Raw genomic sequence first — 15,830 nt, 5'->3', positions numbered from 1 at the left:
AAAACAGCAGAGCCAATAACAATACAAATACAAATCTCTACGCTGTATTTTATATTGTGCTGTAACACCGTAAACTGAAAAATAATTAACCTGTTTAATAACAAAGTACATATGTAGTTCATACCTATTAAATCTGGTATAAATGATATAGTAGACCACAGAGATTTTTCTTCCCCTCTTTCAGCTCTTATACGCACATTATAAGAATCTAAATAAGCTGTCATTGCCGAGGAGAAGTCACATTCTGTGACAGTGACATTCTGACAGCCAGATAGCGCTTTCCAATCTGTTGTTTCTTCTATCCCAAAATCCTCAAATGTTCTGCAAGTAAAAAAAAAAATAAAATTAGGTTTCTATTGGTGATAAAAGATAAATGTAAACATTCATTTTGTATTTTGATCAGCACCATCTGGTGGTCAAAAATCTATTCAACTGGTCTCAGAATTCTAGAATACCTGTTTAATTTAGGTTACTTTATGAATGCTAGTCTGGGTTAATTATTGAATAAGGAATCCATGCTGCCAATTTGCTTTTCTAGTCCAACATTTAAACACAACAGAAAAAAATAAAGATAATTTCAGGATTATCGTTTCTGGGATTAACCCCTGAGTGCACTACCAAACTGGGGTGTATTTTATTACCCCTCAAGTGCCCTGATAGAATAGGGGTTGCAAAAAGTGCTTGGAGGAGACCTAAGTGGCAAAGGAAAGGGATGGGGGGAAAAGGAGTAACAGTTGTAAATAGTAAAGAGTATAGCTGAGGGGAGAGTAGACTGGAGGAGGGAAGGAGAGAAATGAAGGAAAGGAGACAGAATAGGAAATCAGAAAACAGAATAAAATAAAAACACAGGAGAGTTAACTATTCTATCCTATCAGAACTGGGCTTCTCACCAAAAACCACCTGTCTCCAAAAGACAATTCAGACATCAGGAAGTGGCGCAAACAATAGGGGAGAGATGACTCTCCTGATTAAAAGTGGAAAAAATTGGAAAACTGAGAAATAACCATTAAAGATGTTGATCCCGTTGTATAACGACTATATTTTGTCTTCAGCAGGACAGTGTTACATGTTTTTGATATAAACCCTGTATTTTTGAAGCCAACTTTCTCCCACCCAAAAGATAAAGAGAAGCACACCTAATCTTCATGTTCAAATACATAATATAATTCTCTCTCTGACAGCTTAATTATGGAGTTGCTACTAAGCCAGACAAGTTTGTGCATTTATTTGTTGGGAAAGGGGTAATGAGAAATAATAGCCACATTAGAAAGAAGCAAGAAGCACAAACTAAAAAAAAAAAAGAGCTAACTGAACATAAAAGATATAAAAACAGTTTAATCTGATGACTAAAGTTTGTAAATTAAGAGCACCCAGCCATTGTTCCTCTTTCTGTATTTATAAAGACTTTGACCAGCTAATCAGAGTTCTTTACTGGGGAATATTCACAAATCTTGTGTTTTTCAATTCTGAGCCAAACAGATGATTTGAAACACAATCAGCAATTCAAAAAGGTATGGATCTCAATGCAGCCACATAATTTGTTTCACGCATCTTTTACAATGTGCAGTGTTACTATTGAACGTGTTCTTACAAATGATATGCATGCCAATACTGGGGAACATCTACACAGAAATTATATGATTTGCGGGAACTATGCCATGGTTGCTTCTTAGGGGTGCAGCAGTTTAGGATTGAATTTTCAGACACTTAATTCTATGATATTTCCCGAACACAAAGTAGTACCAAGAGTCAGTGTCCTGGCTGCAATGGGAACCATAATTTGGTGTTTTCATAGTGACATTCTCAAGTTTCTAGCATTTGCTCTTTTGCACTTTTTCAGTATGTTGAGAACATTCAAATTATCACAGGTACAGACCTACTGATATACACACTGATACATAATTAGGGCCCTACCAAATTCACAGTCCATTTTGGTCAATTTCACAGTCCTAGGATTTTAAAAGTAGTCAATTTCATGGTTTCAGATACTTACATTTGAAATTTCAGGGTGTTATAAGCATGGGGATCCCAACTGACAAGAGGGTTGTGTGTGTGTGTGCGCGCGCGCCCCCACAAGGCTACTGTAGGGGGGGTCACACCATTACCACCCTTACTTCTGAGCTGCTGCTGACGGAGGTGCTACCTTCAGAGCTGGGCAGCTGGAGAGTAAGGGACAGTGCTGATGTGAAGGTTGCATGGTATGGTGGGGGCAATCACTTTGGGGGAGATGGCAGGGCTAGCATTATGGGTGGGTGACTGCCCAGAGACTTGTGGGTGGGGGGCACCGTGGCCCCCATCCCCCAGCCAGCCCAATGCCCCTTTAAATTATGAGTGCTGGGCCTGGAGATGGGAAGAGGCAGGGCTGGGGACCTCCAGTGCCAGAACTGTGGGACTGGGAGCCATGTTGCCCCACTTTTTAACATGGGCATAGTTTGGGGGCAGGGGACAGCAACTGCAAATTGCAGGCAATGGGGGAGCTGATAAATGTGCAAGTATTGCAGTTTGTGGGGCCAATGCCACCCTCTGCCCCCCAAACTACATCCACATTAAAAAGTGGAGGGGCATGGCCCCCTAGCCTCCCCAATTCCGATGCTGTTGGCTGGGGGCACCCCAGCCGGTGGCTCCTACTGTGCATTAGGCTCCAGTAGTCTCGGACGGGCTGAAGAGGGACAGGACTTCTTTCCCTTATGCAGGGGCTGCTCCCAAGGCTGGGTCAGATCCACCTCCAGGAGCCACCCCCACCCACCCGCAATCTGCAAGAAGCTCTGCTGCTACTCCATGTACAATGACTACTCCATCCACAGCTGGGGAGCGATGGGGAAAGGACGCAGTGGAGGTGTAGAGCTTCCGGCAGCTGGGGGAGGTTCCCAGAGGTGGGGTCTCACCAGCCCCAGGAGCAGCCCCTAAAAGAGAAAAACAAGCAAGTCCCCAGCCCCACCAGGACTAGCAGCCAGAGTCTGGTGCATGATAGAAGCCCAGGCTGGGGTGCCCCCAGCCCTGCCCCTCTCTGGCAGATTTCATAGGGAAGAGCAGACTTCATGGCTGTTGGGGTCCCTACACATATGTCATCACATCATCCAACTATGACCCTAAGAGCTCCTTTATGGCAACTGGCAAAGGGCACATGGTTATGTAACAATAAATCCCAACAGGTCTGATAAACTTACTACAACCAACACAGAGTCAGAATAATTAGCCCAACAATGTCTTGTAATGTATCATATGAAAACTGGTGACACACTGGTCATGAATATCATTGTGTGATATATGTATGAGTTGTATATAAGGAGATTTTTATATATATTATATATATATGCTGGAAATATGTTCTTAATATGCTATTATGGAGGATAGGCCCATCAGTGGTTATTAGCCAAGGTGGTCAGGGACAACCCCATGCTCCAAGTGTCTGTAATGCAGTCCTTGATGGTTCCTTGCTTAGGCAGTGGGGGAACCTGACCACACCCAGTGAACTACACTGGGTGGTCACAAACCAGGCTGCACTTCCCCACTACTACCAGAGGGTTTCTTCCTTTTGTGGAGATCCTTAAGTCTCTCTGACTGGACGATCAAAATGAGTCAAGAATTCCCACATATTCAGGGATACTCCCTCCCTGCGATCCCAGCAAACAGGTGGGGGAAGTGGCAAGTCTATAGTGCTGCCAACAATCCAGCCCCTTTGCAATGGGTTTGGGGAAATCACTCTGGCTTGGTTTCTGGGATGGGCTCAGCTTGTTTGTCTTGCCCTGGGAGTCCACTGCATTCTCCTCAGGGTTGGTTTGAAGATTTCCTGCCCAGAAGTTCCCTCCACAGCTTTGGGAGTCACTCCTTCAGTCTGCTGCTTAGGGTGATCCTGCTCTTTCCCCCACTGCTGATTGCAGCTTCCTCCCTTTTAAAGGCCTCCTCCCTATCACGCATGATTGTCAGGCAAGAGGAGTGGTGTTAGCCCTGCTGCCAGGACCTCTCTGGCCCCTTCCTCATCCGTGTGCTGCCTTTACACCCAATCACAGTGTCCCTAAATTTCCAAATGCCAAAAGCTGGAAATGGAGGACAGGGGATGGATCACTTGATATCTTCCCTGTTCTGTTCATTCCCTCCCAAGCATCTGGCACCAGCAACTATCAGAAGTTAGGATCCTGTGCTAGATGGACCATTGGTCTGACCCAGTATGGCCATTCTTATGTTAAAAATGTTGTAGAGGCAGTTAATAAACGAGCTTGCCCTAGATAAAGAAATGTGGATTTGCCGGTCTCCATGGATCAAGCTAACAGGCAGATGAGGAAAATAGTATGGCTTGATTACAAGAAAAAGACAATAAAAGTAAACAAAGTGTAAACAAAGTGATCAGGCCAATTAAGTAAGCAAGTTGACAAGAGGATGAAGAAGGGGCTTGGCACCAGCACCATGAAGAACAACAGGAGAGGGAAACTTTTCCTGGGTTTATTTTTCAAATAAATTTCAAAGGTTTTCTAGATTATAAAGGAAAGAAGGAAGACTCCTTTGTTATCCATCACTTAAGAGACAAAAAGGGGCCAAACACACTTGGAATCTGTGAAAGGTGGATCCCCCCAATCATGTGGGTTGAGGATACTGAAAATGGACTGTAGGTAAGAAATTGCCTGAGACCAGGATTGTAGTCTGTTAAATTATAGACACTAGGAAGTGTGTTTTATTTGTTTTACTTGTATCCTTTTCTGTTTCTATTATCTCTGTTTAGTATCACTTAAATCTCTGTTCATTAATAAATTTAATTTTAGTTTTACCATAATCACATCAGTGCTGTTGTATTAAAGTGAAGTGTGCAATCTCAGTTGAGCCAAGAGACTGGTGCGTAGTCTGTCTTTTTTGAGACAGCACACTTGGTATTTCTGTGGGCACCAAGTAACAGGGTCCGGATGCTGCAGGGGAATGCTTTTCCAGGGGGTTCAGGAACTGGGACTCTGAATTTTACCTCTCTGCCTCAGCAAAGGAGAGTTTTGCTGGAGCTTAAACTGTGTATCAGCTCCCTGCCACATCAGTGTATCCGCTTCACCAGCATACTCCTTGAGACTCTGCTAGTCTTAATCTTGCCTTGCAGGTAACAGTGATTTATGGTTCTAGCTACCCCAAAAAAGTCTTGCAACAAACATGCATAATCTACTGAGGACTACTGCACCAGCCAGAGTCAGAGTCACCACGGTTGATGACATGGACTAGGCAGTGTGGGAATTTTGCTACACAACTAACTCAATCCTGCGTATCCATAAATCTCTGGGGCAGTCCTGTGGCACCAGTTAGCAATGCATGACCTGACCCTTCACATGTTGATGAACAGTGAGAGAGTATGGTGTGCTGGGGTGTTTTTGTCCATACTGGCGGCATGACTGAAACGCATGCAACACAGCTTCACAAGTACAGGATATACATATTTAAATAAACCGTGTGTGCACTTGATACTAAATTTTTAAGATTAGTCTGTCTATGCTGTTCAATTTGATATACTCAGGGATTGCCTTACTTTGGATAAATTTGTATTATGTCTCCAGGCTCTTACATTCAGCACAGGATTGTGTTTTCCCTTCACGCTGCATTTTAAAAGTTTCTCAGTGATGTTTTTTTACAAAGAAAGCTAAAGCATTTCTATACGAAGACTCGAGTATCAGAGGGGTAGACGTGTTAGTCTGTATCTGCAAAAACAACAACGAGTCCGTTGACACCTTAAAGACTAACAGATTTATTTGGACATAAGCTTTCGTGGGTAAAAAAACACTTATGCTCAAATAAATCTGTTAGTCTTTAAGGTGCCAGAGGACTCCTTGTTGTCTTTATACAAAGACTGATCATTTAAATGCACAGCAGTGAGAAAAATTAATCTAGATTGGTACAAGCAAGACCGCCAGTACAGCTCCTCCTAGTTTTGATAATTCCCATAAAGATGTTCCCCCTGCACATATCCGATCCAATCATCTGAAAGAAACTAAAATTCCAATTTTGTAAGATTCAGATATGCCTCTAATCCATTTGGACAATTGGGCAAGTACATATTTTGGCATTCACGTTGATTTAAGAATTCATTCTGGGCCTGATCCAGCATCCACTGATATAAATGAAAATTTTGCTCTTCTATATTTTTTTTAAGTGATTCTTTAGGACAAAATCCACACTGATAGAAATCTAAAGTTATGGCACACATGTACTTTGGCATCTACATTACCACATATGTTGGCAAAGCTTATGTTGCTCAGGGATGTGAAAAACGTAAGTGGTAGCGTGCACAGTGCTATGTCGGTGGGAGAGCTTCTGTGCACTACAAATACAACCACATCAGAATTATCCCCTAACCTAGCTGGAACTAGGTTTTAACCAGTAGACTGAACTGCAACTTTTAACCTGTCTAAAGACCACTATGTCTAAGGGACAACCCTTGATATGCCCCTAAAATGTTTGTAGATTCCCAGATTTAACAGGTCATACTTTGGGACAGCCTGGGTGTAAGGATACACTACTAGAAAGCCAGGACTCCCAAAGCTCTGTGAATTATAGAAGATTAGTACCACTTCAAGCACTAACATCAATGTTCTGAAACTCTTGTAACCAAACACAGTTCCAGATTTGGGGTGTTAAAAATGTGGCTACATGTTCAAACTATACACAGTGATGAAAAGCAGCACACAAACCACTATAAAAGCATCACTTTTCTTGCGTCACCAGTGTGCTCTTGTGCTTATTTTTAACAATTTTTAGATCAATAAACAAACAAACCACAGTGGTGGGTTTTTGTTTTGTTTTTTCCCCTTCTTACCTTCTGTGGAAATGGATGTCAAATAATTTTGGCTCACAGTAAAATAGTAAGCTTACCGTTGGTACTGAGCTGAAAATGTCACATTGAAGTCATTCTCACCACCCCAGCTCCATCTTAGAGTGAAATTTGTGTTTACAACATCAACTTGAACATTCTGAGGGCTCGTCAGATTCATTTGACCTACAAAAATATTGGGGCAGGGAGAGGGGGGAGAGATAGGAAGAGGTTGGAGAAAATGTTATTGTACATAAAGTTTAAGGACGTGTGACATCAGTTCCACAACAGTAATCTTTACATGTTAAAAATTAAAATAGAACACTAAGTTTACTACAGTTAAAAAGCACTCAAGCCTATTGAAATAGCAAGATCATTCATGGCTTCTTAGCCTATTAATAAAAATAGCAAGGAGTCTGGTGGCACCTTAAAGACTAACAGATTTATTTGGGCATAAGCTTTCGTGAGTAAAAACCTCACTTCTTCGGATGCATAGAGACAGACTAGATACAGATACAGACTAACACGGCTACCCCCTGATACTTAGCCTATTAATAGAGATTTCTCCCCTATAATTGGGATTCAATTTTTTTCTCTTTTTATACAGAGTTTCAAGACTTAGTGCATGGAAGAATTCACTGGTTCTGAATGCATGTCAGCCAAAGCATTTAAAAAGCAAGTGCAGTGCCAGCTTTCAATACTTGGATCTCTGAGCAGAAGCTCTACTATAGAGGTGTCTGCTGCTCTCTACCATTTCACAGCTGTAAAATGGACCCAGAAGATCTATGACCTTTCTCCCTGCTACAATATATTTTGAGATACAATCACCACAAAGACTTCTCCACACAGTATGACCCTGGGATTCCTTTGCAGCAACCCAACATTTCCTCTTGAGCAAGAGTAGTGCTGGTTAGTGTCCTCCATAAAAAGTTTGGAGGGTAAATGGTAAAAATGCATCAAGACACAAACAAGAATGAGCAGAGAAGAGACTGAAGATGGACCAATACTCTGCATCTTTTTATTTCAGGAGGATGGAGATGGTGGGGAAATGGGAATCAGTCTTGAACAGATTTTTTGTTGTTATTTTGAAGACAGGAAAATGGTGGCAGGAAAGAGAAGACACAGTTATTGTGTGTGCGTAAGAGTGGAGATAAAGGAAATGAAACTTGCAGACTTTCTATTTTTTTTTTTAAATACATAACACATGGTAACTCTTCAGACAGCAACTGTCCCGCTTTTTAATAAAATGTTCCTTTAAGAAATGGAAGGAAAGACTGTTACTTAATTCTATAGTGCAGAGCATGCATGACACAAGAACATATCACCCTTCCAGTACACAGGAAGTAGAGGATTTCCAGCAAGCTGCCTCCATTTTCAGATGTCAGAAAAAAGAAGCTGCATCATTGAGGAGATAAAAATCTAATTTGTTTTCAGATCAAAACTTCTGTTTCTACTCTGAAGAGTGTGTAAAAATGGCTCCTTCTTCCTCAGCAGATCTGCACTCTGTATGTATGCAAAATCATATGAGCACAATTTTGTGAAAAAGATCAGATACTTTATCAGGACAGACAGTAGTAAAAAATAACTGCGAGAATGAAAGATTATTCTCTTACTCATGTAACATTACATTGGTTAAATAAATTCCATTTGCATCCACTTTTTCAACATCATTGTCTTTGAATTATACAACCCTCAATGATAGGGTATCAGAGGTTTAACTATGGGCATTAATTGAAGACAAAGGGGTCACACAGGTGTAATAGAGGGCAGCAGTTGGACTGAATATTTATTACTGGCAATGACCTGTGAGCCAAAAAGAACAGAGCCTTGACTTTTGGCTTGGCTCCCAAGCTGAGCTGCAGGGGTTGACAGGAAGGGCTGGGGAATGGGTATGGGGAGACATGTAAACTGAGCAAGTTTGAGCTGGAATTCACTGAAGCAGTAAAACAGGAATCTCAAAAAAATTCTCAGTCACTTTTCAGAATAGAACTGCACTTTAAGTTTCTAATGTGATATCAGTAATAAAGCTTAGTTTAATACACAAATATTGAGATTGTATCCCTTTTACTTTGTTATAACAATTTTTAAAATTTTAGCAAACATGCTTGTCCAATGTAACAGTCATAAGTTCAACCAAGTATCCCATAAGAAAAATCTGCCAAATTCTTTTTTTTTTTTTTTTTTTTTTTTTTTAAAGGGAGGGTGCTGAAGATTTCAAGTGCTATCAGCAGAAAAGTGTTAGCTCCTGGGACTGTAATTCATGAGATCACAGGAGTTGGAGAGAAAGAAGTTCAGTGAACCTTCATGGACTACTGTATATACTCGATCACGAGCTGGTTCGTTTATAAGCCGTTTATAAGATGGATAAGTAAAAATGGAAAATTTTTAAGACCCATTCATAAGCCGACCCTATAATTCGGGGGTCAGCAAACTTTGGCTCCCAGGCCATCAGGATAAGCCGCTGGTGGGCCAAGATGGTTTGTTTACCTTGAGTGTCCGCAGGCGTGGAGGTAAACCTAAGTAAACAAAGTGTCCCAGCGCGCCAGCTGCTTACCCTGATGGGCCAGGACAGCAACTGATGGGGAATTTTTTTTGGGGGGGGGGAGAAGCTGGGGGTTAGGGGAGTAACCCCTGTGACCAACCAGCACATTACCCTAACCCTAGCCTGGGACCCCCACACTCTCCTCATCCCATCCCTTCCCACCTTATCTGGGTAGGATGTCTCTGACCTGGCTGGAGCTGCTCCGGCAGGCTGGACAGCGCAGCCGCAGCCTGCTCTGGTGGGCCAGACTGGGCGGTGCGGCTGCAGCATGTTCCAGTGGGCTGGGCCGAGTGGCGCAGCCACAGCCTGCTCTGGGGTGTGGGGCCGAGCGGCACAGCTTCAGCCTGCCAGCCCCGGAGCTGCAGCTGCTCCAGAGGTGGGGGGGAGAGCAGTGTGGCCAGAAGCGGAGAGACTCTGGTCCCACCTCTTCCCTTCTGTCTCTGCTGGCTGTGCTGCCTCTCCTTGCTCCCTCTGTTGGGGGGAGGGGCTGTGTCCCACCTCTCCCTCTCTATACCCGTTCATAAGCCGACCCCCTTCTCTGGTGCTTCCCTTTTTTTACTAAAAAAATTCGGCTTATGAACGAGTATATATGGTATATCAGTGGTTCTCAAAGTTTTGTACTGGTGACTCCTTTCACACAGCAAGCCTCTGAGTGCGACCCCCCCCCCCCCGCCATAGATTAAAAATCCTTTTTTATATATTTAACACCATTATAAATGCTGGAGGCAAAGCAGGGTTTGGGGTGGAGACTGACAGCTCATAACCGCCCACATAATAACCTTGTGACCCCCAGTTTGAGAACCCCTGGACTATATCTAAGAAATTCTGCAACACATTCAAACTTGCCACTCTTTTCAGTTAACCATATACACTATGCTAAAAAGCTTATGTTGTATGATGATCAGGAAGGAAGGAAAGGAGGAAATAACTTTCTTACTAATCAAACATCTGTCTAGCAGAGCAGCTTCAGCCACAAACACATGCTCTTAATTTAACTAGACACCATGTTATGGCAAAGACTAGTAACAATGGAAGAGGAAAAACTGTAGCCAATGAGTGACTGGATATTTCCAGGGCCAGACAGCAGAGGTGTAAAAAGGGAGGGCTATTTATGATTTGGGTGGAAAGAACATCATAACATTTAGCATATTGTTTTCTTCAACAAAAGCATTCACATTCTAACATTGTAAAGGTTTTACTTTTTTTTTTAAATAAAAGCATTGTCTATCTTAACACAAGCAGATTAAAGCAGCTCATGTGATCTTTAAAGGGACACTGACAACTTTAACCCTTCTAAATGATTATTTAAAAAAAAAAAGTAGTTTCTGATAGAGCATTCTTTAAAGAGCTTGTTCTGATTTATTTTTCAAAATTATTCTCCCCTTAACGTTTACAATGGTTTTTTTTTTCAGCTAAGGTGAAAATGACCAAAACCCCAAATCATTTAAACACTTATACACATACTTAACCTCATGCACGTGAGTAGTTCCATTGAATTCACAACTAACAGCCAGATTCTCATGGTGTGAAGTTAAGCATAAATGTGAATGTTTGCAGGACTGGGAGCTAGCTGGCTATCCAAGAGAATCTGTAAAAGTAGCTATACACAGTGCTGTCAAATGCAAAACTAAATAGAAAAAAACGTTTCATTGACTTTTTACTTACAAGTTACTCCCCAAGATTACTATAACTGTAGGTGGTAAAAAACTCCACACAGAAGTGTGATTTTAAAGTTGAACATATCCTTTTGATTTCAAAGGAACTGTCACTTATCTCACTCCATTTGTACATATGTACAGATGGAAAGTCCCCAAACCATGCTCCTTTAAGTTCACTTCAGAGAAATCCTCAAAACACTTTCATAACAAACATTTGAGGGTCCCCTTTTGTTCTCACACACACAAATAGTTTCTTTCACTGGAAAACATTACAGTCAGACATTAACACATCATGGAAAAGAAACTTCAGACAACCACAAGAAACTATTTTCACATCTAAAGTTACCTTGTGTTTGTTTTCAGTCTCATTCCCAGTTTTAAAGGTTATTTCATCTATTCATATGATGACTAAAGAGTTTCATCTTTGTAAAAGAAGACACACACAAGATTGAGCGTGTCACACAAGTGTAGCAGCAATCTCTAAGGGATGTCACTGGTGGCCAGCTTCCCAGATAGGCAGACCACCCTTGTCCACTCACCCCTTTTCATATGCCCTTTTCCTCTCCTAACACCCAATGAAACACACATCCTTTCACATAAACTCCAACTCTTTCAGTAAAGAACTGAGAATTCCCATTTCTTTTCTCCACTGCAGCACAGAGATACACTCACAAATGCCAACACTAGTTGTACACTGAAATAAATTTAAGAAAAAATAATAGTATTGTGTGTGATCAAAGCATTTTTTTGTTTTTCATTTCAAACTCTGAGTTGTATTTGCCTTTATTAATATAACTTTTTACATTAATATTGTGAACAAATAGAAGAATATGGAAGTGCTCAATGTCCCTATATAAGCACTAGCTGAGAGTTATTTTACAATAATAAGGCTCTCCACACCAGAGCCAATAAAGTATACAGACAAGAGTGCCAAATCATTAGAAGGAAAAAAAAAAAAATCGGTCAGTCTCAGTCCTAATTCAAACAGATTGATAATTCACATGATGATTATCACCCTGCATTACATAACCATCCATGGTTGCATGGATTTTTTTTCAATCCCTTCATCCGCTCAATCTATATTCAAATATTCCCTTGTGATAAAATAATATAGCCAGTCCGATGTTAAAGTGCACTAGGAAACCTTTAATGAGCCCCAGCATGGTCTACACAGACCAAGATGCTAGTGTGCAATATGTTAGTGTGGTTCAGAAGTCACACACTATAGTGTGCATTACCCCACCATGCACACAAGCCCTTGCCTGAACACAATTCAAAAGCCCACATCTACCCCAGGAAAAACTGAGTTGTTTTTACAAGATGATAGCTAGTACATGATAGCTGACATGTTGTAAAATGTTAGTGCAGACCAAGCAATCTGTAGCTTTACCTTGATGTAGCTGACTAAGGTGAATGGGGGGCTGGGAGGAAGGTCAAGGATGTCTCCAATGGGGCTTGTGTTACTGGTTTACAGTGGACAGAGAATCATAGGGCTTGTCTACACAAGGACACTCAAGAAAAATCAATCTGAATTCAAGAGTGAATTTGAAGTGCATTAGTTAAACCGCATTAAACCCCAGTGTGGTTGCCCTCACTGAGAATTAAAGTGGCCTTAATTCAGTTTATGCAGTGGTATTGTAGACATGTTGGTGCCAAGATATTAGAAAGACAAGGTGGGTGAGGTAATATCTTTTATTGGATCAACTTCTGTTGGTGAGAGAGACAAGCTTTTGAGCTTACATGGAGCTCTTCTTCAGGTCTGGGAAAGGTACTAAGACTTTGTCTACACTGCCAAGTTGTCAACAAAACTTTTGTCTTTCACAGGTGCTTAAAAAAGCCCCCCTCCGAAAGACAAAAGTTTTGCCGCAGCAAGTGGCAATGTGAATGTGGCTTTGTCGGCAGGACCGCTCTCCTGGGGATGGAAGTATTTTGTCGGCAAAGGTGACGACAAAGTGCCAACAAAGAGGGTTTACACAAGCCGACTTTTAGCGACAAGGCTGTGTCGACACAGCCCTGTCGCTAAAAGCTGCGTGGTGTGGACAAGCCCTCAAGAGTGGCACAGCAGAATATAAGAGGAAACAGGTTGTTCAGCATAAGTAGTCCCCACATATTTCAAGGGACCATTCAAAGTGAAGTGGCCTGTTAACAACTCTTCAGTCCTAAGGGGAAAAGGAACTAAGTTGTCACCTACTACCCTACAATGGAACCCATAAGGGGTATCAAACAATCACAACTCATACTTCAATCTTTCCTGAATCTTCTCTTCTGGCCTTCAAACATCCTCTCTCCACCAACAGACACACCTCATCAGAAGCAAGTTCCCAGCAGACCAAGGCATACCAACTCAAAGCAGCACCAATCCCTGCCAGAACAACAAATGCAAAACCTGCAGATCTCTCTCTATGGGTACAATGACCAACAACCTCGACAACGCTCCTTTCAAGATCCATGGGTCCCACACATGTCCATCACATGTGATATACCTCATCCAGTGCACTAAATACCCAACCAACAACTACGTGAGTGAAACCAGACAATCACTACACTCTCAAATGAACCCACACAGAAAATAAGACAAAAATACCACATCACCCTGTGGGTGCACTTTTCACAAAGTGATCACTCCATACCTAACCTCTCAGTCCTAGTCTCAAAGGAAACCTGCACAATACCTTCAAAAGACGAACCTGGGAGCTTAAATTTACAACTTTGCTAAACATTAAAAATCATGGACTATATAGGGACAGTGGATTTATGGCTTATTACAACAATCAGTAACCTTCTAACCTTCCCACTCCAGCATCTTTCCTCCCTCCCTTTCCCCCATGACTGCTTCATCGTGTAATTAAGTGTAACACTGAGTACCTGTCCCAGACCAGAAGAAGAGCTCTGTGTAAGCTTGAAAGCTTGTCTATCTCACCAAAATTAATTGGTCCAATAAAACATATTACCTCACCCACCTTGTGTCGCTGAGCCTGACCTACACAACAGGACTAGGTCGACATAAGCTACTTTGTGTTGACCTAGCTGTGAAAGTGTTTTCACTTAAAGATGGCTCCTACCAACCTACGTGCCTCTCTACACCAATATAGTAACACGACCTCCATGAGTAGCGTAGAGTCACAATCAATGTAATCAGAAGCGACACTTAACTGTTGATAATGGGTTAGGCACAATTTAAAGGTCAGCGGGGGCACATAACCGCTTCACCTATGGGCCCTTTCCCACTCCTCCCGTGCCTCCCACAACCGCTTCAAGCTGGCACCAACTTGTCTCCACTCCCATCACAGCTCCTTCCTCACTTCTCCCATTGCCTCCCCGCTGTGGACAGAGGCTCCAGCCACTACTGCCAAGCATCGGTAACTGCAGCTGGGAGTGAGGAAGGGACAGGACTCAGTGGGCTTCCCTGCACTCTCTCTGGCAGAGCTGTGCTGCCCGCCCACTCTCCTCCCTGCCCCAGGCACCTCCTAGCAGGGCTCAGCAGGAGTGCTAGGTGCCAGTGCCTTTTCTACGCAGCCCAACTCCTATCCTGGCAAAAATCTGGGGTTGTGTGACACACCCCCTCTCCCCCCAACAAGTCATGTCGGGATGTAATTAGGGTCAAGGCAGCGTCAGTGTAGACACAGCGTTGTTTACGTCTACGGTTACTGGCTTTCAGGAGCTATCCCGCAGTACCCCCACACTGACAATACAATCCATACAAGGGCTTCTGGTGAAGGCCCTCACCTCCGACACAAAGCCAAGTCTGTACACACACACACACACACACACACACGATTTAATAACTGCGGGGGCTGTATGCCAACATAAGCGAGGTGGTCAATTTTGTAGTGTAGACACGGCCTGATTCAGTTTAGTTTAATTCTCTTCTAAGTAAACGGAACTGACCCACTTTAAGGCCACTGTCTCGCTAAATAAAAGGCACCACACGGCAGATTAACTAACCCAGGCTAACAGTCCATTTGGACCATCTCTCCTGGCGCGGGCGACCCTGGCGGGGCCCAGCCGCCGGCTGACAGCGGCACAAGCGAGGCCGGTGGGGGGGGTTCACGGCCGCCTTGTCTCTCCGCTTCCATCAGGGCTGCTGGCGGCCCGGGGCCGAGGCGCGGCAGACACAGCCCGGCCAGGCCGAGCCGCCGGCGCCCAGGGCTGGACGCGGGGGGGCTCTGAGGCCGCAGGCTGGACACGCGGCTACACCCCCCCCCCCAGGCGGGCACACATCGGCCCGGGGGGCGCCACAACCTGGCCCCCGGCGAAGCCGCCGCGCTCACCTGCGCCGAGGGGAACCGGCCCCAGCAGGAGCGGGAGGAGCAGCAGCAGCTCCGGCGGCGCCATCCTCCCGCGGGGGCTCTAGCGACCAGGCTCGTGCTGCCGCCAGCTCGCGGGATAACGGAAACCGCCGCTGCCTCGAGCCACCGTCGCCACGCCCCAGTCTCGCGCTGCGCGCCACGCCTCCAGGCTTCAGCGAAACAGCGACTCTTCCCAGAAACCCGGGCAGCGCTAGCTCGAAAGCCGGCGTGGGCGGTGCGGGGGGAGTGACGTCACCGCCCCAGCCAGCAGCTGTGTTTGTGTGTGTGGTTCCTGCCCACGGACAGCGTGAAAAACAGACCTGGTAGGGCTATTTCTAGGTCTGTGCAGTTTCCAGCAGAATGCCCCTACCTCAGCCTGGTCAGGGCCTCGGAGTGTAGCTGCAATGCAAATAACATGGGGCAGATTGGCCCAACCGCGGGCACTGGGTGTTTTATTGCAAACCCATCACAGTCATTAATATGTAAGAGCATAATTTCTTGGGGGAAGGAGGAGAAGCCGCCCCCCATTTTCTTACACCAATCGTTATTTGTGATGCTAGCGCCTT

At 43.8% G+C, this 15,830-nt stretch overlaps 1 protein-coding gene across 1 annotated transcript in view; it reads right to left on the bottom strand.

The window, feature by feature from the left end:
- Positions 1-15,501, bottom strand: part of IFNAR1 (interferon alpha and beta receptor subunit 1) — a 36,006-nt gene extending 20,505 nt beyond the window's left edge. Inside the window, exons 1-3 of the mRNA XM_005283927.5 lie at positions 15,247-15,501; positions 6,838-6,961; positions 125-321 (exon numbers count right to left, since the gene is read on the bottom strand). Of these exons, the coding sequence (XP_005283984.2) occupies positions 125-321; positions 6,838-6,961; positions 15,247-15,310 (385 nt within the window). The 5' untranslated portion in view covers positions 15,311-15,501. The remainder of the gene's footprint in view (positions 1-124; positions 322-6,837; positions 6,962-15,246) is intronic.
- Positions 15,502-15,830: the final 329 nt, after the last annotated feature.

Source organism: Chrysemys picta, chromosome 1 (genome assembly GCF_011386835.1).
Source record: "Chrysemys picta bellii isolate R12L10 chromosome 1, ASM1138683v2, whole genome shotgun sequence".
NCBI lineage: Eukaryota > Metazoa > Chordata > Testudines > Emydidae > Chrysemys > Chrysemys picta.
This window is presented reverse-complemented; position numbering and strand designations above follow the sequence as displayed.